The 23,675-nt window shown below is 40.3% G+C and overlaps 1 protein-coding gene across 5 annotated transcripts in view; it reads right to left on the bottom strand.

Moving 5' to 3' along the window:
- Positions 1–6,733: 6,733 nt before the first annotated feature.
- Positions 6,734–23,675, bottom strand: part of LOC105018630 (INSC spindle orientation adaptor protein) — a 76,931-nt gene continuing 59,989 nt past the window's right edge. For 4 of the 5 annotated variants that reach the window (XM_029115297.2, XM_010884228.3, XM_010884226.3 and 1 more), the window contains exons 7-13: positions 16,950–17,075; positions 13,251–13,422; positions 10,974–11,152; positions 10,682–10,748; positions 8,989–9,144; positions 8,785–8,861; positions 6,735–7,821 (exon numbers count right to left, since the gene is read on the bottom strand). In XM_029115297.2, the coding sequence (XP_028971130.1) occupies positions 7,693–7,821; positions 8,785–8,861; positions 8,989–9,144; positions 10,682–10,748; positions 10,974–11,152; positions 13,251–13,422; positions 16,950–17,075 (906 nt within the window). In that variant the 3' untranslated portion in view covers positions 6,735–7,692. Of the gene's footprint in view, positions 7,822–8,784; positions 8,862–8,988; positions 9,145–10,681; positions 10,749–10,973; positions 11,153–13,250; positions 13,423–16,949; positions 17,076–23,675 lie in introns of all 5 variants that reach the window. The other variant, XM_020056603.2, reaches the window with a different exon arrangement.

The raw sequence follows: 23,675 nt of genomic DNA, 5'->3' as shown, positions 1-23,675 counted from the left end.
TGATGATAGAGTTGATAGAGGGTCAGAGAGAGCCAGGATAGTGACATGGTGATGATAGAGTTGATAGAGGGTCAGAGAGAGCCAGGATAATGACATGGTGATGATAGAGTTAGGGAGAAAGTGAGCTGCTGAGGAAACTGATCCTGATTCCTGGTTCACTATGCTGTTTTTTCTAATGTATCACTGTGTAGCTTATCAGCACTGTGTACTACAGAATGCAGCCAATGAGTCCTTCCTGAGAGCTGGACAGTGTTTTATATCTCACTTAGTGTTCTAGCAATTATATGATTTTCAAATGTTCACTAATGATGGAAGCTAGGTATCGTTGTGGGGCTGTTTATGGTGTATATGAGCATGGGAAGGTGGGGTTTGGGGGATTGGTAGGTATCAGGCGTAAATAGCGTGTTTAGGCCCATATCAGGCGTTGTTTGTCCGGCTGTTTTAAAAAGCCCCAGTTTAGACTATATTCTCCTTGTGGAAACTGCAACAGCTGCATCAGAGGAATTGCAGCAACAGCAAATCGTTTTTATACCAAATTCATATAATTAGTTTTAGCTATTTGCTTACGTATTGTATGTTTTTGTAATTTCATAACCTATCCTGCGGTTTGGAAAATTCTTTAAACCTTTTGCAAATTCTAATGTAATTAAACAATAAAGATGTAATGTCAGATATCATATTCATTACTGGGGAGTCATAGACGTACGTACACTATGTTGTGTCGACTCCGTAAGATCAGGTTGCTAAATAACGCAAGTTAGGCCCAGTTTCTATTTCAGTGACCAGATTCTAAAGGATGTAAAAACTATATTTCTAGATATTAAAAAATCTAAAAAGTGATGTACTTGGCACAATGATTCCACAACAATTTGTAAAGAAATTGAGTGAACTGTGTAGAAATTAATGTAGAAATGTGTCAATTGGCTTGTGCCGTATGGCTTCTGACAATTGGTAAACATTTGTTTTTGTAAGCACTGAAAATAATTTACTGTAAATACATCTTGTGAAACACTATCATACCACTATTACTAATATTATGGCATGTTCTAATGTTACAATTCATTTTGTTGTTTGTTACAGCAGACCTACATGATGAAACTGTTAAGAAATCAAGGTACACTTATTCTGGCTGGAACACATTACAGAACACATCTAAAGTTAAGCTTTGAATACAATGTCTGGTTATTACACAGTCAATACTAAACAGTGCAACCAGACCCCATGCTAGTCTGCTCCTGTACTCACAATTAAGGAGCACTCAGGCAATAATCACAAATATTCAAGGCAGTCTCCATGAGGAATGTACTGAACCCAATGCAGACTGAAATATTTCTTCAGTTCAAGAGCATTTAAAATATATATATATATATATATATATATATATATATATATATATATATATTTATATACAGTATATATATTTTTATTTTTGAATGTCAGAATCCCATAGCCACACATGTTGTGTGTGTGTGTTCTCACAGAAGTCCAGTCATTTCAAATACAGGAGCAAGGCAGGCAACATTGCATGTGCATAGCACCGTGAATATCTCAAGGGTAAACATACTGCTATTGCTATGTAATGTATTTTTTCATTAAAAAAAGAAAAAAATATGGCACTCTGGAAATCTGAATCTTTTTAAGCGATATACACATCAAAGCAACAATACCAGAATCTGTGGTGCATTTGTGTACAAGGTTTTACTCTGTACTGACCCTGACCAAACACTGTGACCAGAGAAATGTTCATATTATTGCTGTGTTGATGATTAAGTATAAAAGCAATTAAAATCCCTCTGGGTCCTCGTATGGCGACCGCACCACCAAGAACCTATGTAATATTAAATTAGCATAATATTCCGTTTTTAATTGGCCATCAGACCAAAGGTGACATGTGCACTAATTGGTCCTAAGTTTGAGGCTGGATACAAACACTCTAATGATGGAAATATCTAGGGGGAATTGGCCCGAAATATTTGGGGCTAATCACCAAAGACTGCGAATGTTAAGTCTATGGAACACTGGCAAAATGTATGTTCCCTATTGCAGAGTAATTTTGCCAGCAAATGGTTGCTGAAACTATTTTACTTTGAAAAAAAGCTGCAACAGCAACAACAAATATCTGTAAAATTGTGATCCTCATCGCCACCTAGTGCTCATTGTACACTCCGCGTGCAAGTATCAAGAGATCCAGCTGGTGGTTCCATAAATATTCCTCTCCAAAAATGTCATTTAGTAGTATACTGTGAAAAGTTGACAAAAGCTTGAAAATCAACAACATCCCTTCATACAACATGTTTGTACAAAATGTGTTGTGCTTAAGATTCCGAAGTGCATCTTTTAAAAGTGCCCAAGGACTACAGGAAGGAAAGTAGCCCAATAACATCAAGGGGTTTTCATCAGCTTGGACTAAGCAGAGCTGATAGAGTGCATGGAGTTCCTTGGTGGTGTCCACATCACCAATAAATTAACAGGGTCCACACACAGCCAGACAGTTGGCGCATCAGATCCTGAAATGGTTATATAGCTGCACCATTGAGAGCATCACTGGGAACCACCTACACTGATTCTGTTGGACAGCCAAGATCATTTTTTTCACGGAATTCTATAAATACCTATTAAGGGTAAGCTACATACATTATATATCGTCACCTCATTTCAAACAAACTCTTTTTTAAGCCTTCTAAAACCATGATTTAGTTCAACCGTAAAAAGCATTATCCTCATGGTTCCTGAAAATACATTTTGTATTCTGTCCCTGTGCTAGTTTCACTGGGGCTTGCGGCTGTAATGAGAGAGTCACTCTCTCAAACTGAAAGATTACGGTAGATCGTATAATAACATTTCAAATTTCAACTGTGGAAAGCTTTAGAATCTTTGTAGTCTTGTTCCTGTAGAAGGGAATGTGGACTCAGATTTACGTACGCTTTATTTATATTTCTCAACTCTCAATATTATTCAGTGTACTATTATTCATTAATATATTAAACTTAAAAACAACTCTTTTCCAAAATAATATTTGATACTGCTTTGGAGAAACTAGAACTGCAAAGTGTTTTATTAGTTATTGCAGGTAATGCATAAGATGTAATTCATCTGTATTAAAATCAAATATCTGTAATTATAGTTGTGTTTTAACAGTAAAATCTTTTTGCAATTTGGCCTATAGTCTAATTACCAACACAAACTTAATGAGAAGTACTGGATGGATTTACACTCCAGCTTGGATGTATGAGCTACTGTATATGAAACAATCTGTTTATTAAATAACTAACTAATGTCTAGTTATTACACTTCTTAACAAAATGGCATGGATGTTTTTCTAACCTGATGACTCATGATATCCTCATGAGGTCCCACCATGTTTATAGGCTAGTCTACCGACTGTAGCTGTTAGCAGTACCAACGGCACCAGGGTAAATGTCAGTCTGGAACCCTTTAATAGTAATCCACAGTTAGAGTAGGTGTTAATTCAGGGGAACACATATGGAAGGCATTCATCTGCAATATAGCCTGAATTGTTAGCTTGGATTTTCTAAAGTGAGTCTGAAGCAGGCAGACAGAGAACGTAAGAAGCACTGTGACAGCAGAGAAGATGCCAGTGGCATGAACTCCTGGAAGCCAAAGGAAGCCGTGCTTCCCCCCACAACAGTGACCTATAGATATCGAAAGCAAGGATTTATTTTAATTGTCTTTTTGTTTTCTTACTTTTCCTTCAATTTTGTCTGAATCTGTACTATGGATCCCTATCGGAGATCATCCAATGTGTCAAAACAGCGCCCCTGTTCATAAAGGAAATATAAAATAATTAGCCAATCAGCTTTGAGCTGAGATAAACTGTGGGTAATACTTGTGGAACAAAGGGAACCCCAATTAAATTTGGCTTCAAACCAATCAAATTGTCATTGACAGAAAACATATATATCTGGTAAGCCAGGGGCCTTCAGCCAAGGGTCACCCCTCCCCCTTGAGAACAAAGACAACCAATTCAGGTGTAAGACTATGAATATCAAATACTGTCTTATAAGCTTGAAATATATATAGTTCCAAAAAAAATGAAGAAACCACTGCACCTTTTCTTTCCTTTCCAAAAACTTTGAAAAGGAACGTTTTGAGTGAGGAACAGAAGCATTCAGTTTGCAGTGGCCTTTTAATTTTAACCCTTCTGTTACTCACTCAAAAACTTCCTTTTCAACCTTTTTGGAAAGGAATGAAAAAAGGTGCAGTGGTCTCTTCATTTTTTCCTAGAGCTGTATGTTGTCTTCCTCAGTGAATTTACAGAAGAAGACTGAGGAAGAACCATGCACTGCCACTGGAAGGTGTCAAGATATAGTATTTGTTTTAAACATTAACTGCTTAGAACAAGAGGCAGAGGACCATGTCTCAACAGTGATTGATACAGAAATGGTAGAGTAACCAATATGTTAACTGTACTCCCTGTTTCTAAGTAGGATGTGTGGCACAGTTTTAAAATGTATTTAGTCTCCCAAGGTTGAAGAGGCATCTTGTTTTTCAGAAAAAAAATCTTAACCTAAAAAAAATCTAAACCTACAAATGTATTACTGAATCTTGAAGAGTGTAACTTGCCTCAGGGGATCTTTTGTGCAAAACCAAACATCTCCTGTGGAAATATCAGTTTTACAGTGTTTGTATATTAAGTCAATGTGACGAAAAAGAGTCTACAGCCTTGCGTCAGTGGTTATAATTCTCCAGCACTCTTCATGCCCCCAGACCTCTGTCAAGTCACTGACACTTGATCTTCCATCCATGGATGAGCGTAAAATACAATTTACCAGGAAGAAATATAACTTAAAATAAAAAATGCCTTAAGACAAGAGTATGAAAATACTTTAGGCTATTTTAGGCTATTTTATATTCAAAAATACCCTTGCAAGTAGCTGGCCCAACAGCAACAACCTTCTCAGCAATGATTACAGAGATATGATACCTTGATGTTGTTATCAAACCTGAAAGATGTACATTTAATTCATTTAGCAGAGGCTTTAGTTACTCATTAGTCTTCTGATTCCAATGCAGGGTGAAAGAGGGCAACATAATTTTTAACCACTTAAAAATAATTGGTATAGACAAGTATTTCTTCTTTTGAAAAAACAAACGACAGCTTTCAATTAATCTTGTAATAAAATACAAATTGGATAAATTGGATTGTTCAATAAAAATAATTCCTGACACATATCAAAATCTACAAAGAAATATTGAAAGGGCCTGAGTGTATAGCCGTGCTTGAAACCCATTGAGACATGTAGGGAGGCCATAGGCTCAAACAAATGTTTACAAAAAACTTTAATGGTCGACTGTAGCAAAGTTTCCTCACAGTGAATTGTTCTATAAAAAGCTTTGGTGTCCCCTAAATTGTTGACAAGACTTGTTCAATTAATCGCTTTCCATGAGAAATTGTATTTTTATGTTTTAGTTGTGTAGCCGCTGTCTCCTTGTGGGGTCAGGGAGAATAGCAGGACTCCAGCCGGTGGCTATATAAGCAGGACTTAGGAACGTCAGGAAGAGCAAGCTGTTCCGCTTGGCAGGAAAGGGTAGGTGTACACACTTGTTCCGTGTTTGGCGGCTGTGTGTGATGATTTCGGTGTTGAACAGTTGGTAAGATACAGCTTTTTCCTGTTGTCTTTTTTAAAGTCATCCTGTTGTGTTCTGTTGGACCTGTGAAAATGTCATGTAATGTTTATCAGTAGTCCAGCGTAACAGCAATGCTCATATTAAAATGTTAATTAAAGGTATTTTAATGCTTTTGTTAAAAAAAAACTAAAGTGTAATATTGTATGTTCATGGAAAAATATTAAATAGAGTTGTGTCCCAGAGAGAGCTGGATGTAGTCACTGCTCTTACTATAATCCTAAAGTCAGTTTGTTTGGTATGTGTGTCTAGTCCTTGCTGGTACCTTACCCGTTAGCAAGGTTAACGATCTGGGGTTACATTCATATGTAGACTAATCTCTTTTTGTTGTCTTCATCCCTCTTCTCCAATTCCAGTGTAGACAGCTACTAAGCACTTTCCCTATCCACGTTCCCCCGGAATCCCTATCAAAACTGGGTGCAGTTTAGGACTGGATGCAGTTTAGGACTGGATGCAAGTTATTTAACTGATCATCTCAATTGCACTTTAACATCACAAAAGGTAATTCAAGTCGTTCAAACTGGCACACTTAACAGTTGTAGAACATAATATAGGCCAGTATTGCAATGATCTATTTAATACAGCATTTAATGCTGATCTTCATGAAGGGTTGGCAGTACTTTCTCACCACTAGATTTCTTTGGGATTCAACAAAGAGAGCAGGAGCCATCACAAAGCTGTCTGAACACAGCCCCACGCCTCCTACTGGACACTACAAACACAGCTTGGCAGCAGTTAGCCTGCGAGGAGCATGTGCCCTTAGGTGGAAAGAGGCAACAGCAACAGAAAAGCCTCAATTGTCTCTCCAAGGACGGGTAAAGGTTGAGAGAACTTTTTCATCAAACACATGACAATACAAAGCATACTGCTCTGCCCGCACTACTCTGGTAGCACATTGTACTGGTGGAGGAATAAGGGGGTGTCCCCATGGTTCTGAAACATCTATGACCTGATAGTTCAAAGCCAGTCATGGACCTTTGGAACCACCCCATCTCTCCATCTCTTTTCTCTGTGAGCCTCGGACAAAGGCTTTGTTCATCCCCTCGTTTGTTGGTGATAAAGGATGAAACAGGACCATTGTTCCTTGGAGATGTAGGCAGTGTAGCGCCTCTCGTGAGATGGGCATGGCTGCAGACTCTGGGTCCTCATTAGGCCTTACGAAGGGACGCAAGGCATCATCGATTATTGAACAGTCGTCTCCTTTGACATGGTCTCACTGTTCATGTTTTGGCTTAGTTTTGTCTGGTCACATTTAGTACAGCAGTGAAGTTCCAGTGGAGGTGTAGTTTTGAGGCGACACTTTTCTTGTTAGCAACAAAAAGCTTTCATTTTAAGGTATGCTTATCTTTATTACAGTATATGCATGCCATACAATATAATACTAATTGATTTAACATTTTGTATGTTTTTTAAATAAAAAATTAAAAACTGGATTCACCACAGATCCTGTGGTCAATAACCCTTGTGGTTTCTTAGCAGAAAATCCAATGTTTGAGATCCAAGACAACAATGTAAAATATAGGTAAAATATTAACGCTTTTAAAGCACTTTGTTTCTAGCTTACCCAACTACAGAGGTTTCCTTATACTCCAAGCAGCAGCTGAAGTCTCCTGAACTAGGAAGTGAAATTAGATAACTGTTTAAATACGTTAATGTGTATTTTCACCAAAATTAATTATTTATACAAATTATAATTTGTAGGTAACAACAAATTATTTTCTGCTTACAACAACCCATTGAATTGGCAGCTGACACAAATAATTGAAAATAGACAGAAACTGATAAATTGGACAAACTGAAATGTACATTTTGTAAGTATTCATGATTCATTGTCTCTGAATATGAATTTCTGACATCCACAGTATTGTAACCTTCAAACAGATTTTGATTCATTTCTGGTCAGTTTTTACATTTCCATCACCCACGGTCTTTGCGTTACACATTCAGATTGGTTTCCATGTACAGGCGTGCTGTGGGATGTAGGGATTCACTTTTATCAACCCTGCCCTGTTTTGAGTGGTCGGTTTCACTCTGCTCTGGACCTTCTCATACAAAGCTCTCTTCCATGTTGGAGCACAGCAGGAAAGAGTCCACCAGTCTGGGCTTGATCAGCTGCTGGTGGTCGGCGGCCTCGATGCTGTCTGGACACCCTGCTGCGAGCCTCCTCAGGGCAGCCTGCAGAGCACCGGGAGAGGTGGGGAGAGATGGATCAGTGAACACAGAAAAAAGTACAGTTCTACTCCAGCAGGGAAATGCTAACTAATGAGATATTAGTTAACAAATGCATCCTTTGAAAGCCAACCTTATTCCACACCTACACCTAAATGTAACGGGCAGCGTCGAAATAAATTCCTGTTAAACTGAATATAACAAGCAATGCGACACACCGTAAAGGAGAGAGCCCTTATGTGCCAGAGCAGTCCAGCTCTATTAATGAAACCCCTGAGAGTCTCTTTATCTTGCCAGTGATTCAGTAATGATCAGGCCGACTGAATGATAAAGGATGAGAAGGAATGTGTATGGTAGTAGCATATTTATCCATACCCTGCTTTATCGCAGTAATGGGATGTGCTTTGTCAGGCGGTTGATTAGATCTTTAAAGAATGATGTCTGTACTAGGATAATAATTTGTGGACTGCTTGTTAACTTCAATGTTTCATAATTTTATTCAGTTCATTTTCTCTGCATGTAATCTACTGAATGTACACTACATACATTTCAATATTAATATTGTGACATTAAATATAATCACATTCAAATGTTTTATCGGTCTTCATGTAACCAGGCTTATCATCCGCTAAAAGCAGCTGAAGAAATAATCTAAAGGAATATACAGGACCAGTCGCAAGTTTGGAAACACATCCTAATTCAAAATACATTTCATATTTTAGATCCTTCGAAGTAGCCACCCTTTGCTTGTTGACAGCTGTGCACACTCTTTGCATCCTCTTAACAAATCTCAAAGGCGTTCATCCTAACTGAGCAACCCAACCAGCTAAAATGTTTTAGCGGTTTGCACGATGTGTGGTATTCAAGTCAAACAGTCATTTCCTGTATTGTGTCTCAATTAGTGTGCTGGTTAAACGGGTTACTAATGTTCAGAGACAATTAGAAAAACACATCCTTAAAGGTACTTACTAGACAGGCAACCAGCACAGAGTCGCTGTCGTTCCTCTCCGCTGGTGAACGGCACAGTGCAATGAGACGTGGAACAGCTAGTGGTGAAAAGCCATGGTCACTTTGACAGTTGTGTAGTTGGTTCATGAACATTCCTTTGAACATTTTGCCTTTCTCCCACTAATCATCAAGCGCAGGTCGGAGGGCAGGGAATGTGACCTGTACCTTGGAGCTGGATGGCTGATTGGGCCACATCAGGGTCTCTGCTCAGACGGGCCAATGTGACGGCCGCTTTCTGCTGGACACGTTCGCACGCAGCGCCCTCCGATGGACTGGACGAGGACGGCTTCTCACCCAGAAACTGGAGAAGTCTCTCAATACCTAGCAGGAAATAACCCACCAAGGCAGTTAGAGAGTGTTGACTGAATTGAACAAACATCCCCTTTTTCTGTGGACAGTGCCCACATTGTGATGGCTTGTCTCTGACAAGAGCTGTCCTGGAAATGTCCTGGTTAACCCTTAGAAAGAACCAAAAATAAGTAATTGTAGTATAGTAATAATTATTTTTCATTATCTACTCTTATCAAGTGAAAAAGGAGTATAGTAAGCAACCAACCAGGCACAGACTTTGACAGAGGTTCTAGAATTCAACTAGATTTACTCAACGTCGTGATGAAAAACATTACATTATTCAATGGCAAATGTCCTGAAGTCATAAAACCAAAAGGTAGATAGAGAGGAAAGACAGAGTATAGTTACCACATCCTAGTACCATAACAAATCCAGTAGTTCCAGATCGCTGGCGTTTTTTTTAGGTCACAGTGTGATATTATTTTAGTTGTTTCCCAGTTATTTTTCTTTTTTCGGATTACGTTTATATGTTAAGCATCATGAAACAATGTTTCTCCAATGCAAATCTGTCTAGAAATCCTGTTTATCTATAACTATCGTATCATACGGAAACGCGGAACCCTTTTCAAACAGACACCACCCCAACTAACGAGGTCTCACGGAAATGTCTCTCTAAATGTGTTCTGGAGTGCAATGGGCAGTGACACATTCTGTAGGTCCTTCCAGCTCCAGAAAACAAAATTGACTTGAGAGGCAACCAAAAACAGTTTATCATTGTTAGTGAGAATGAAAAGTTTTTTGTTTTTTTACGTATTATTATAAAATGATTTAAATGAAACAGCTTTTAATCTTTTGTCTTATAAGGTGAAGATCATTAGGACTGGGTCTACAGTTTGGTCCAGAAATATTTGGACACTGACACAATGCACTAGAGATGCACTTGAAGTGCAGACTATCAGCTTAAATTCAAGGGGTTGAACAAAAACATTGTATGAAACATTTAGGAATTGCAACCTTTTTCATATACAGCCCCCTTATTTCAGGGGCCCAAATGTAATTGGACAAGTTAACACAGTCATAAAGACATTTTTCTTTTTTAATACTTTGACGAGAATCCTTTGCATCTTAAAGAGCTGTAATTCCTAAACCCTTTATGCCCATATTCATTATTCAACTGTAACTTAACAGTTACAGACAAAATAACAAAACTTGTGTCAGTGTCCAGTTATTTCCGGACCTGTATATACCTTTACTAAACACAATTATCTGCTCCCACAGATGTTTTATGAGCATGTTCGATCAGCAAGACACTCAGAGAATTCACAACAAAAAAGAAGTTTGGACCACAGTAAAAAGATCTGAAACATGTGGTGTTGAAGGAACCAGTCACATGGCAGAATACTGAGTTTAGATTGCCATCTTGAGGATTATAACATCATTGCAATGAATGGGTCTTCCTTTGTAGTGGTCCTGTGTGATTCTGTCAGTCATTGGGTCAAATCCTGGCATCTTCCTTTGATCTTAATCTAAGTTTTTTATTTTATTTATTTATTAATTTATTGCTCACCCTTCTCTTGCAGGATTTCAGATGCAGACTGTTCCAAAACTGAGAGGTTTGCCAAGATGGTCACCACCTAAAAACACCAAAATCAGCAAGTCATTCTGTAGCAATAAGGGACGAGAGTCTGCAGTATATTGTTCATGTACCATATTTTTATAAATATACAGTACATGAACTAAATAGGTGCCGTTCCTAGCCCTATCTCACAGTTAGCCTTCACAAAGCAACATTTTTAACTAAGCACTATGCCAAAAAACATGGACTTAAATTAGATGGGGAACTAGTGTGAGTCCTCCACCTGGTCTTTAGAGTAGGGAGTATCCACTCTCTGTCGGTCTTTGCAGGCCTGGAAGAGGATGTGAATGGCGTTAAGCTGGAGCAGGATCTCACAGGCCATGCTGTCAAAGAAAGTGATGTTGGCAAGGGCAGCAGACGCCAGGAGGAAGACCTCACCACAGGAGGCACTGTCGCACAGCTCTAGAGAACACACACACACACACAATGGGTCAGATGTAAGACGAATCTGTTTGCCCAAATTGTTTTGTGCATTGAGAAAATGTCTGGGGTTGTGAACTGAAACGTGAAGGTATTGAGAAGTTCTCTCTTCTCAATGAGAACTCTGTGTCTAAATGTCTGTGACATTTTAAATGTGACATTTATATTAAACACGTTGTTCTGAAAAGCAGGACGGACCACTTAACTGTCTGAGGACTGGGTTAACTGTCAATAGAGTTCTGCTCTGCTGAGCTCTGCCTACTACAAGATCCTATTTTAGTTGCAATTAAATGGTCATTATATTATGTTAATTTGATTACATGAGAGACAAACATTTCCTGAAAGGGCACCACCCTCTGCTACACCCTTAAGAGACCCCTCCACCTTTTTCTTTCCTTTCCAAAAAAGTCGAAAAGGAAGGTTTTGAATGTGGAACAGATTAAAATTAAGAGACCATTGCAAAATGAACACTTCTGTTCCTCACTCAAAACTTACAACTTTTTTGGAAAGTACAGAAAAAGGTGCAGTGTTCTCCTAATGTTTTCCAGAGCTGTATTTCCTTTGTACTCACATCCCAAAGAATTACAGTACCATTCGTTTGACAAATTGTGAAGGATAATTAACTTCTTACACCTTGTTGCTGTCAATGAACTCATGCAGATTGAATGGTCGGAGAAGTAGCACGCATTATCTACCATCTGGGCAGAGACTGTCAACATCTGCCTGAATCCATCCCTAGAAATTAGTCAAATCTAAAAACATCCTCAAAAAAATGCCATTAACCAGCATCATTTTCTCTCATATTCTATTAGTTTAAACTGTTTTAAAAATCATATTAGAAAGAACAAGCCAACTCATGTAAACCGATACCTGACATGCTTTACACTGTATATTTCTAGTAAAACCACCATGTGCTCAGGTTCTCTGTACCATCCTGCTTTGGTAATGTTCCAGTACTCTAACATGCCAAAGCAAAAGAGCTAAATTAGTACCAGTAGCACTCCCTATGGCATCATCATAAAATGCCCTGAGGCTGGCCAAGGGTCACATAGGGTCAAATGGGCATACTGGCCCGACAGTCACACGAATAACGCCATCACCATCACACCAAACACCACCCACCGGGACAAGAGGAACACACTTCAGATTCAACACCAAAGCATCTCAGTACACCGGGAGACTGAGCAACCAAACTGTTCTCAGAAATGAAATACCCCATCCAAACTCTGGGGTAAGAACCAAACCCCATTCAACTCTCCTCAACTGGTCGTGGACTTCAGAGAATCCCCTACTCCGCTGGGTTGTCGTACATAGGGTCAAACGCTTGACGCTACGTCTCTGAGGAGCAAAACTGCCCCAACCGCACAGACCATGCTGATGAAGGGCCAACGGGCACCTCTTAAACATCAGACGGCTGAGGAAATGTGCCACGTCCCCTACGACCCTCACAAACGTCTACGGAAGCACCATGGAGAGGCTGATCCGAGCGCAAACGTAAGGCCCTACAGAAGGTAGCCAGGTCAGCCGGATGCCTATTCAGTGGCTCACTGCCTGCCCTTCCCTTACATTTGCCCCACAAACAGTGCCTCAGAAAGGTCACGGAGTTCCCCAAGGACCTCAGCCACCAGAGCCACGGGCTCATCTAGCAGACAGCAAAGTTCCAAGAGCATCATAACCTGGACAGAGAAACTGGAGATGTATTCTACCCCCTGGCAATCAGACAAACTAAATATCTGTCCCGCACTTTCATCAAATACTGTGTGAGCAAGTTTTTAGCTTACACACGCTCCTCGCACAAAGCCAACAGAAACACACAGTGACCCTCACTCCAACTGAAACAAACACGTTCATCTCAGGAAGCCATTTTGACCTCACAGAGCTCGGTCGCCGTCCCAAGTGGGGTTTACAGACCCATCCCCAAAAACGGTGCGACTAAAGGAGCTGCGGTTTATCGTGTTTCATTCTCCGTGACCAAAAGTTTCAGAACGTACACATCGCTCTAACCCGAAGAAGCACCCGCGGTCCAATCACAGCCCCGCGGTCCAATCACAGCCCTGTGGACCAGGGGTGGTGCACTCACTAATGAGGGCGGTGACGATGTCCTGCATGCTCTCCAGAAAGCTGCCCAGGTGCTGGGTGGAGGTGTGGTGGGGCGAGGTGATCTGGGCCACCACCGCCGCGGCCTCGGCTCTCGCCGCCTCAACGCTGTTCTCATCTGTTAGGATGTCAGCCAGGCACAGGATCCCGTCCACCTACAGGGCAGGGGAGAGGTGACATGCACAGCACGTTTAACATGCAATGACTAACATGCAATCCTTTTTAACAATATTATTTTGGATATAGGCCCTGAAAAAACGCTGATGATCCTTGGTATGAACACCTTAAAGCAATTCCATATTTTAGGGCAAAGATATGTGTGAGTAATTATCAGGATTATTTTTACTTGTGGCTCTATTCTTATTTATAGTGCTTGTAGTTGGTCCCCAATTATTGGAATTTTTTGTTAAAGACATTTTTGAATGGAGAGATTCAATTCAGTTCAGGTGTGAGTTTTTTGTCTTAGACAAAATCTTCAAAGTACATTTTAGTCAGTGGCTCAGAAAATACTGATTTTATTTTAAAATAGAAAGGAAGAACGAAGAGCACAAATGTCCATGCAAACACACCTATTGGCCACTAGAGGTCGCTGTCTTGGTTTAGGAATAAATCACGCTTTTGTATGCGTTCATGAAGACAGTGTCTAATCATTACTTTGGTGGTTTTGAAGGAATTCCAGCATAACATAAGCTAAGAAAGTGAAAGCTTAACTAATGCCATACTTTGTCTATTGCCACAATCAGTTCAATTTTGATTAGTGTACATGTAAACATACTGATTGACAGCCGCCTTTAAGTTATCAAAATATCCCTCAATCCTACAGTAGGCTACTTCTATTTTTAGGTCCAAACAGATAGTTAAGTGTCCAGGATCAACTCGGGTGAGACTGAGTGGCTCTGCCCATAAAGCCATCATGATTAAATGACACCACTCCAATTTTACAGCCGTTCCCTTCAGGGAACGGAAGTGCTTTTACGGGCTGAGGGCTCTAAGATCTTGCCTGGCATTTCCCCAACGACTCCACATCAGGTTTTGGGCTGAACGTGACTCACGTGTCTCTCAAAATATTAGACTGGTGCGACTTCCGACAGCAGTACCCCCACACGTCACCTGTTTGGCTAGGAATCTATGTCTTTAATTTTCTCCTAATATATTTAAGTGAGACAGGAGTAATCCAATAAAAAAACTTTTTTTTATAGCTGCAGGAAAAGTGCCGTCCTCTGCAATTTTGTAATTAGTCATGTCTAGATGTTCAACCCAGCTTCTATCCTAAGTCTGATTTGGTGGATTTGTATCCATACATGCGTGCGACTGTGTGTGTGTGTGTGTGTGGGTGTGTGTGTGTGGATGTGTGTAAACTTAAGGAAGTTATACAAACGAAATAGAACAAGTGTCCATACACATTTATTATAGATTTCGGTTAGACAATGAAATCTTTACCCACATGGTGGCAATGTTGCACAGGAAAACCTCTGGGACACTTCCAAGTACAATATGGCTGCATTTAGAAAAGCGTCACAATTCTGATATTTCACTTCCAGTTGGACTATTATAAAAAGACATCTGGTGCCAGTGACAGACTCATATTACTGCTCAAATATTGTACTCAAATGTACTCAAATATTAGCCAAGACAATTACCTCACAACAATCATCCGAACCACAACAAAAAGTATGTATAGCAGGCAAAGCAAAACACAATACAAAACGCCCCAAAAAACACTGCAATAATTAGCACATTTTGCTTTCATTTCTCACTGTACACTTTATTTTTCATAAACAGCGTGGGCAGAATTGTTGAAGTCATATATACAGACTACCCGTCATCACCTGTCAGAGTAATTTACGGAACACCGTCACTGTGAGCTCCATGATTGGACGACTCGTATTCCTGGATTCTAATACGTCACCTGTGCCCCAGCACAGCCCATTGATGTGGAACAATCCATTCTTTCGCCTTCCTCTCGCTCTTTCCCGAAATATGCCTCACTAAGAAGAACTTCTTATTCATATTTTGCCCCCAGTCCACTCCCAATCACTTTCTAAAATTGTTTCTCATCCTGTGGGAGACACTTACTTGGCATAACCTATGGAGGTTATGTATCCTACTCACAATTCTGCAATCCCTGGTTTCTGAAAGGGTTATAGAATTTAAGCTTTGTACCAAAGTTAAGCTGCCCCCCCCTTCCAAAAAAAACCCAACTTTTGTCAGTGTGCATTTTGTCTCCAAGTTCGGTAGACACTCAGCACAGCTTCATGCCGATGAAGGTTCAACTTTATCATGATCATTTCCGAGAGCTTACCATTTATGCACATGCCCCAACAGGCATAAACAAACAGTGTTCCACCAATGAGATAAAAGATGTGAATCAGTCACCCGGCAACCGCGACAGGTGTGGTTGTCGCGGCTGAGCGAAGGCTCGTTTTTGGTTCGTAGCATTGACTTCCCCCTGGAGGTGTCGCATCTAATCTGGGGCCCGTCGTTGTTCCTGTTCTGTCTGGTGTTTTTACACCTGGCTGCCTCCGTTCTCCAAGCTGCTCTTTCAGCAAACACCGACACCGGTGTGGCTTCATTAGTCAGTGCCTTAGATTCTATCTGTCTTTTATGGGGGCCAGTGGGTGGAGAGGCTTCTGTTTCTGGGGGTTTTCTCGGTAAAATGAAAGAAAACACAGAAAATACCGGATGTATGTCGGTCTACTGAAGCACGTCAATCTCCCGGCTCAAACTCTAAAGACGAAAGTGCACGCACCCCAACATTTATGTAGGTACAGGGCTATGCGTCTTAACGACCTAAACTTGAAATGTAACTGAAATGTAACAGCCAGCAAGAAGAACTCAGCCAGCAGTGGAACAAACGCTCCTTTGTACAGTATGTGAGAGCCCCAAAACATCACTCACACAGCCATGTCTCCCGCTTCCCTCATTGTTTGCACCTTTTCTACTGTAAAAAATAAATGTGGAAATATGCCGTGCGTGTGTGATGAATGGGCTCTCTGTGGGTGTTAGTCACACTAACACACTAAACCCAACATTTGAATCTTCATTGACTCTTTCCAATGGAAGTCTAGTGGAGCCGAGTTGGGCGGAGCCTGCAAAAGTGGGCAGAGCCAAGTACCAGCTAGTGAGATCCTATTGGCGTGTTGTACGTTTGGAAAGCCCACACTGTGAATTAAATTTGCGCCGCAATACTTCTCCTAATAATTGCCTTATGCATCCTGTTCTTTTTTGAGTGTAGTTGAGAAAACTCCATTCTCAGCATTATTTTACTTTTGTAACGGAAAACTGTATTGAGATGTATGATTGAAGAGAAAATCAGAAGGATTTCGGCTCAGTTACATAGGGTCCCACTGTCTGTCCACTGGGTTCCCTCTACCCGGCTTATGGGCTCCCTCTACACAGCCAGAAGACAAATACAATGATATATTTGACTTTCTTTAGTGCATGATTGTGTTTGTTTCAATTTGTGTGTTTATGCATATGTTTCTGTTTGTTTATTAGGCACCAGTAGTAGTGGTTGCCATCCAGACCTACACCCAGCACTTGGGCAGCTTTCCAGAGAGCATGCGGTAAATATGCTTTTGCTGTCATTAGCGCAAACGATTCGCTGAATGTCTGTCAGTGTTTGTGTGTTTGTGTGTGTGTGTGTGTCTGCGGTAGAAGTGTAAATGGCTTGCTACTCCACCTTCTCCAGTTGGTTTATGCCCTCCTCCACGCAGCATATGGAGGCCACCGTCCTCAGGGCGTGTGCGTAGAGATCACTGAAGCAGTCCTGCCGGCAGATCTTAAACAGGGCCACCACAGCACCCTCCTGTGGGTAGACAAAACCATCCACTACATTAACATTGTTAGTGTCAACATTGATATAGTGACATAAACAATGCTCAGTGCCTAGCCAGCTAGCTAGAATTCATTTAAAGATGTTCAACTTTGAATACTTAACATATCCAATAAGTCTTGCAACCCCCATTAGCTCATGGACTTTCAGTTCAGATGTCCTCAAAATACTTGCTGACAGATTAATCCCGCCCCCCCCAAAAAACATTTTTTTTTTTTTTGAAGAATCCCTGATTTCCAAAAATCTGGAAATCAGGGAACTTCTGAAAAGGTACCCACAAGACATTCACTTACAAAGGAAAGCATAATTCCTATAGGAATCCATCTTAAGTTTTAATTTAATTGTTAAAAACATTTCAGGACTGGGTGCAAAATATTTGATGATGATTGGATTACAAGTGTTTGATGTCTGTGTAGCTAAAATGCATTATTTAGTAAATGTTCTGCAAAAAAGGATAATAAAACATTTCCAAAATAACAATCTGCAGCAGAGCATGTTGGGAGCATTTTCATTTTAAACACAGAGTTCGTTGCTACTCTGCTTGCGCTCGACGAAATTATGAGCGAGGAACAGGCAAAAAAGACCGAAATTGAGAATTTGGTTGCAAAAAGAAAAGCATCATCAATTATATGGAAATATTTCGGCTACAGACAGGATGATGTTGACCATAAACAGGTGCTTTGTCGAGAGTGCCTTGCAATTGTTGCCACAACGAGGCAACACGACTGATATGTTTGATCATTTAAGGCGGCACCACAAATATTTGTAAGACCAGTGCAAAGATCTCAATACCCTCCAAAGTAAAAATCTATTTCGAATGCCTTTGCCAATATTACACCATACGAGAAAGGTTCCAAAAGGCAGAGAGAAATCACGGATTCAATAACATTTCACGTCGCCAAAGACATGGTACCAATTAACACGGTTACCAAAGAGGGTTTTAAAAACATAATCCAGTCGCTTGACAAGCGGTATGTAATGCCATCACGCAACTATTTTTCTGAAGTTGCCATCCCAGAGCTTTACGAGAAATGCAAGGCACAAGTTGAAAATCAGCTGTCACAAGTGGAATATTATACAGCAACAACAGACTTGTGGTCCAGCCGGACAACGGAGCCCTACATAAGTCTGACCGTACACTTTATTAATGAGGACTTCCACCTGAAAAGTCACTGTTTGGAAACTGCTTTTTCCCAGAGGATCATACAAGTGAACTTGAACATCACAACAGGGATGAGAGAAGCTTTAGCTGATTGGGGCCTAGATGAGTCGTTTAGTCTGTATTACAACAGACAATGCTGTGAACATGGTGAAGGCTGCTGCCCTGAACAAATGGACCAAATTGCAGTGCTTTGGCTACAGATTGCATCTTGCAAATTATGCCCAATTTCGCATTCTATTTTACTACTGTAGCTATTGGTATACTATTACTGTTACATATTATTACATAGCAACCTGTTCTGAAATAGATTTTTTTTTCATACGTTTCATATATTTTTATTGTAGAGGATGGGACTGGGGAGGAATGAAGGATACAGACTGTCAGGTTGATAGCCAAAGCTCTGAATGCCAGGGCTGATATCCTATGGCATTAATGTTTCATATCTATATATCTCTGCTATCTTTTTTTATGTTTAAATGTTGCATTTGTTTACAATAACAAACAATAGAAATGAAATGCCCCTATATTTTGGGTTATCATTAAGTAAAATTGTTAGTACTAAACTCATGAGATATAAGTTATATGAGAATGAATGTTTTATTATAGGTCTTTAAGACAAAGAAAGCATGCTGAAATGTAATCTGCGAATAACAAATTGTGTTATCATTTGCAAAACAGTTTTGAGCAATTTATAAATAATTGATTAAAGTAAATGTATTAAATGTGTATAATAATAAGTACTTTATTATGTCTTTGTTTTTTTCCTTAGAAAATTCTGTGATAAAGGATGGACGCATTGACCGTGCTGCAGGTGTCTGCAAGAAGCTGGTGGGTCACTTCTCTCACAGCTAGAAGGCCAGAAGTGCTCTTAAAGAGCCCAGAAGGAACTCAATCTACCTTCACATTCCCTCATATCAGAATGCCAAACAAGATGGGGTTCCAGACAGAAGATAATCAGCAGGATACTAGAGCAGCAGAAGGCTTTAACTCAGGTCCTGTCTGAGGACAGGAAGACCCAGCATCTAATTCTAACCTGGCAAGATATGGATGTCCTGGAATCTGTCAGTAAGTCACTGGGCCCACTGCTGGACTTCACAGATGCACTCTCAGGAGAAGACTATGATAGTGTCTCATATGAAGCCAGTTCTTCACCTATTCAACACTTCAATGCTGCTAATACCAGAGGGAGACACAGACCTGACCAAGACCTTGAAAACTGAGATGTTGCACTACATCAACGAGAAATATGGAGATGAAGCTACTCAGGAGCTGCTAGATGCGGCTTCTTGTTTGGACCCCCGGTTCAAGATGGACTTCATCAGTGAAGACAACAAGCCCCAAGTCAAGGCCAGAGTGGCATCAGAAATGATGGAATGCCAGGAGGAGACGTCAAGCAGCAGCACTGAAGTGGAGCCTGAAGTTGCTGATACGTCCCAGGCAAAGAAAGCCAAGAAGTCCTTGGGAAGTTTCTTTAAACAGAGCAGAGCTGCATCAAAGGGTGATTCCTTTCTGACCCACAAGGATGCTGTGGAAGCAGAATGAAACAACTACCTGCTAACACCTTCCATAGACAAAGAGGAAGATCCACTTGCATGGTGGAGAACACTGAGTAAGCTTTCCACACCTCGCCAATAATTATTCTCAAATAGAGCTTTTCAAGTCATCTGGTGAACTGTACTTGAAAATATATATCACAGAAAAACAAAATATCGTAATGTCTGTTATTTCCAATATCATGCAACCCTACTCTCAGCCCTATATGTATCCCTATAGTCTCTCAGCCCTATATTCTCTCAGCCCTATGTTCTCTCAGCCCTATGTTCTCTCAGCCCTATGTTCTCTCAGCCCTATATTCTCTCAGCCCTATGTTCTCTCAGCCCTATATTCTCTCAGCCCTATATTCTCTCAGCCCTATATTCTCTCAGCCCTATATTCTCTCAGCCCTATGTTCTCTCAGCCCTATATTCTCTCAGCCCTATATTCTCTCAGCCCTATATTCTCTCAGCCCTATGTTCTCTCAGCCCTATATTCTCTCAGCCCTATGTTCTCTCAGCCCTATATTCTCTCAGCCCTATATTCTCTCAGCCCTATATTCTCTCAGCCCTATGTTCTCTCAGCCCTATATTCTCTCAGCCCTATATTCTCTCAGCCCTATGTTCTCTCAGCCCTATATTCTCTCAGCCCTATGTTCTCTCAGCCCTATATTCTCTCAGCCCTATGTTCTCTCAGCCCTATATTCTCTCAGCCCTATATTCTCTCAGCCCTATGTTCTCTCAGCCCTATATTCTCTCAGCCCTATATTCTCTCAGCCCTATGTTCTCTCAGCCCTATATTCTCTCAGCCCTATGTTCTCTCAGCCCTATATTCTCTCAGCCCTATGTTCTCTCAGCCCTATATTCTCTCAGCCCTATATTCTCTCAGCCCTATATTCTCTCAGCCCTATATTCTCTCAGCCCTATGTTCTCTCAGCCCTATATTCTCTCAGCCCTATGTTCTCTCAGCCCTATATTCTCTCAGCCCTATATTCTCTCAGCCCGTTATTCAGCTCTGTATTTGTTACTTGGATCAACCAAAAATGTATACAAGACATAGAAGGCAACACAGGTCCCAGGGTGTTCGGACAATATTATGTCAGGCCACACTGACAATACTATTTGAAGTGAAAAACCATAAGATTACGGATGAGAATTACATTTATGCCAACAGGTGGCAAAAAAGAACTGTCTGAATGCCACATAATGTTTTTTAAGTGGGAAGTTTCGATCCAAATGGAAAACCTAATGGTTGTTCCAGGCACATCTGCTTCAAAGAATATATGGTCATCACATTTTATGAGCTAACATAGGGAGCATAGACAATCTCCCAACTAGCCAAACAGCTACAGTAACCAAAGACTTAGTTCATGGTGTCTGATTAAACGTCTTAATCAGAACACAGCGAAGAACAAAGGTTTGGTGTGTACAAGGGTTCGAGGTCAAGGGTTTGATATGCCACGCATAATGGTTGTTTGTAACAGGCAAACACATGAAACAAACAAAATCAGACACAGTCATTTCCTCTTGCAAAAACACTTGCAGAGAGAATTCTATTCGCCATGGAGATTGATAGAATAACCTGCAAGACAAGGTCTTGTAACTACCACCATTATCCTAATAAGACCCATTATAGGTGGCAGTGTGTCTCATGCACTGATAGCGCCACACAGCCAAGCTTGGAGTGGCTAATCGTCCTGGCCCCTGCACCCTAACCGCTCTTCCCTTCTCTTCCTCCCACACAATACAGTCCCTGGAAAACATCTCTTTCAGCCAATCGCTGAGCAGCATTCTTCGTCTAATCTTCCACCAATTCTGAAGAGCATCACAGACCCCCCAAAAACAAGTTATTATTGCAATCTCACAGAGGAGTCCTGTAATGTTTTCATTATTTCTCTGTGCCTAGGAACTCCCTTGAGAACATTTTTTTATTTTTAGGGATAAATGGAATTTACAGTAAATAACGTATTTTTGAGGTCTTTATATTACAACTCCGTTTCCAAAAAGGTTGTGACACTGGGCAAATTATTTAAACCCTGTATTCACCAGAAAATAGTACAAAGACAATGTATCAAATATTGAAATTGAGAAATGTTATTATTTCTTGGAAAATATATGCCCTCTTTGAAATTGATGCCAGCAAAGAGTTTCAAAAAAGCTGGGACAGGAGCAACAAAAGACTTGAAAAAAGAAATCTCTGTACGCAAGGGACAAGGCTGAAAACTTTTGGCTTTGGGCCCTCAGACGGCACTGCCTTAAAAACAGACACAATATTTTAGTGGAAATCCCTACATGGGCTCAGGAATACTTTAAAAAAACATTTTCTGTGAACATAGTATGTTGCTGCATCCACAAATGCAAGTTAAAACACTACCATACATGAAGAAACCAGATATAAACAAGAGCCAGAAACACTGCCGCTTTCTCTGGGCCCAAGCTCATTTAAGATGGACTGAGGTAAAGTGAAAAACTGTCCTGTGGTCTGATGAATCAATATTTGAAATTATTTTTGTGAATCATGGACGCCGTGTCCTCCAGGTTAAAGAGGAGAGGGACCATCCGGCTTCTTATCAGTTCAAAAGCCAGCATCTGTGACGGTATGGGGGAGCATTAGCGCAGTCGTTCTTAAAATGGGGGTCGCCAGATGATTTTGGGGGGAAAATTATGACGATTTCCAGATTATTTTTTGAATAAATACATTTGAATTAAAAAGCGCTATTTTTAATAAACCTGAAAACTGCTATACTCTATATAAGGGGGAATTCAACTACAAAAAGCTAAATATGTTAAATGTTAATATTTTTTAATTTACGACATCGTTACACCAAGGCTGTAGCCATGGAGTCAACATTGGAGGGGACCAAATCAGCCAGGGGAAAAATATTAAAAACTGTTTAAAATATTTATAAGACTCTTAACCATCAATATTCACACAACCTGATATCACAGTGTGGGTGTTATTCCTACAACATCACGTCATTTCCTTATAGGAAATGTTTGCCACAATGACACTTGCTGAATTCTGGATTTCAGTTGCAGAGGAAAACCCATGACTATCCAAACCAGAGGCAACATTTTCCACATTGACATGTATATAATAATGCATCTAATCTTTCATGTATTCTCCGTCATAACTTCAGTCCACATGTACACCAATGCTATCTTGGTATTTTCTATTGGTATGCCTTGATTAGGCATTTTTGGCAAATTTTACAGGATTCTTAATGGGATAAAACAAATACACATCACATCTCAATGTGGAGGATTATCTCCAAGTTGCCATTTCAACGATCAAACCCAGGATGCATCAGTTGTGCTCCAAAAAGCAGGCCAATCCATCTCAATAGAAAAGTTGCTCAGACTTCACTTAACAACTGATAAACATACCTGAGAGAACAGGTCATTAATATGTAATAGCTGATAAGGGTTCTTCTATTAGTTTTACATAGGTTTTGGATCAACATATGCTGCCATCCAGATTACGCATTTTTCAGGGAAGGCTTTGGTTAGTTCAGCAAGACAATGCCAAACCACATTCTGCACCTATTGCAACAGCATGGCTCCGTAGTAAAAGAGGCCGGGTGCTAAACTGTCCTGCCTGCATTCCAGACCTGTCATCTATTGAAAATAGCCTCTAAAATGACCCTGTCCCAACTTTTTGAAATGTGCTGCTGGCAATCAAAATGGGCATGTATTTTTCCAAAAACTACAATTTCTCAGTTTCAACAATTGATATTTTGTCTTTGTACTATTTTAAATAAAATACAGGGATAAATGATTTGCAGATCATTGCATTCTGTTTTTTTTGCATTTTACCCATTGTCCCAACGTTTTGGAATCGGGGTTGTACATACTCAAGCTTTTTGGCATGGGAATGTA

This window comes from Esox lucius, chromosome 19, assembly GCF_011004845.1.
Source record: "Esox lucius isolate fEsoLuc1 chromosome 19, fEsoLuc1.pri, whole genome shotgun sequence".
Taxonomy (NCBI): domain Eukaryota; kingdom Metazoa; phylum Chordata; class Actinopteri; order Esociformes; family Esocidae; genus Esox; species Esox lucius.
Note: the sequence above shows the minus strand (reverse complement) of the source record. Positions and strands in the feature narration are given on the sequence as shown.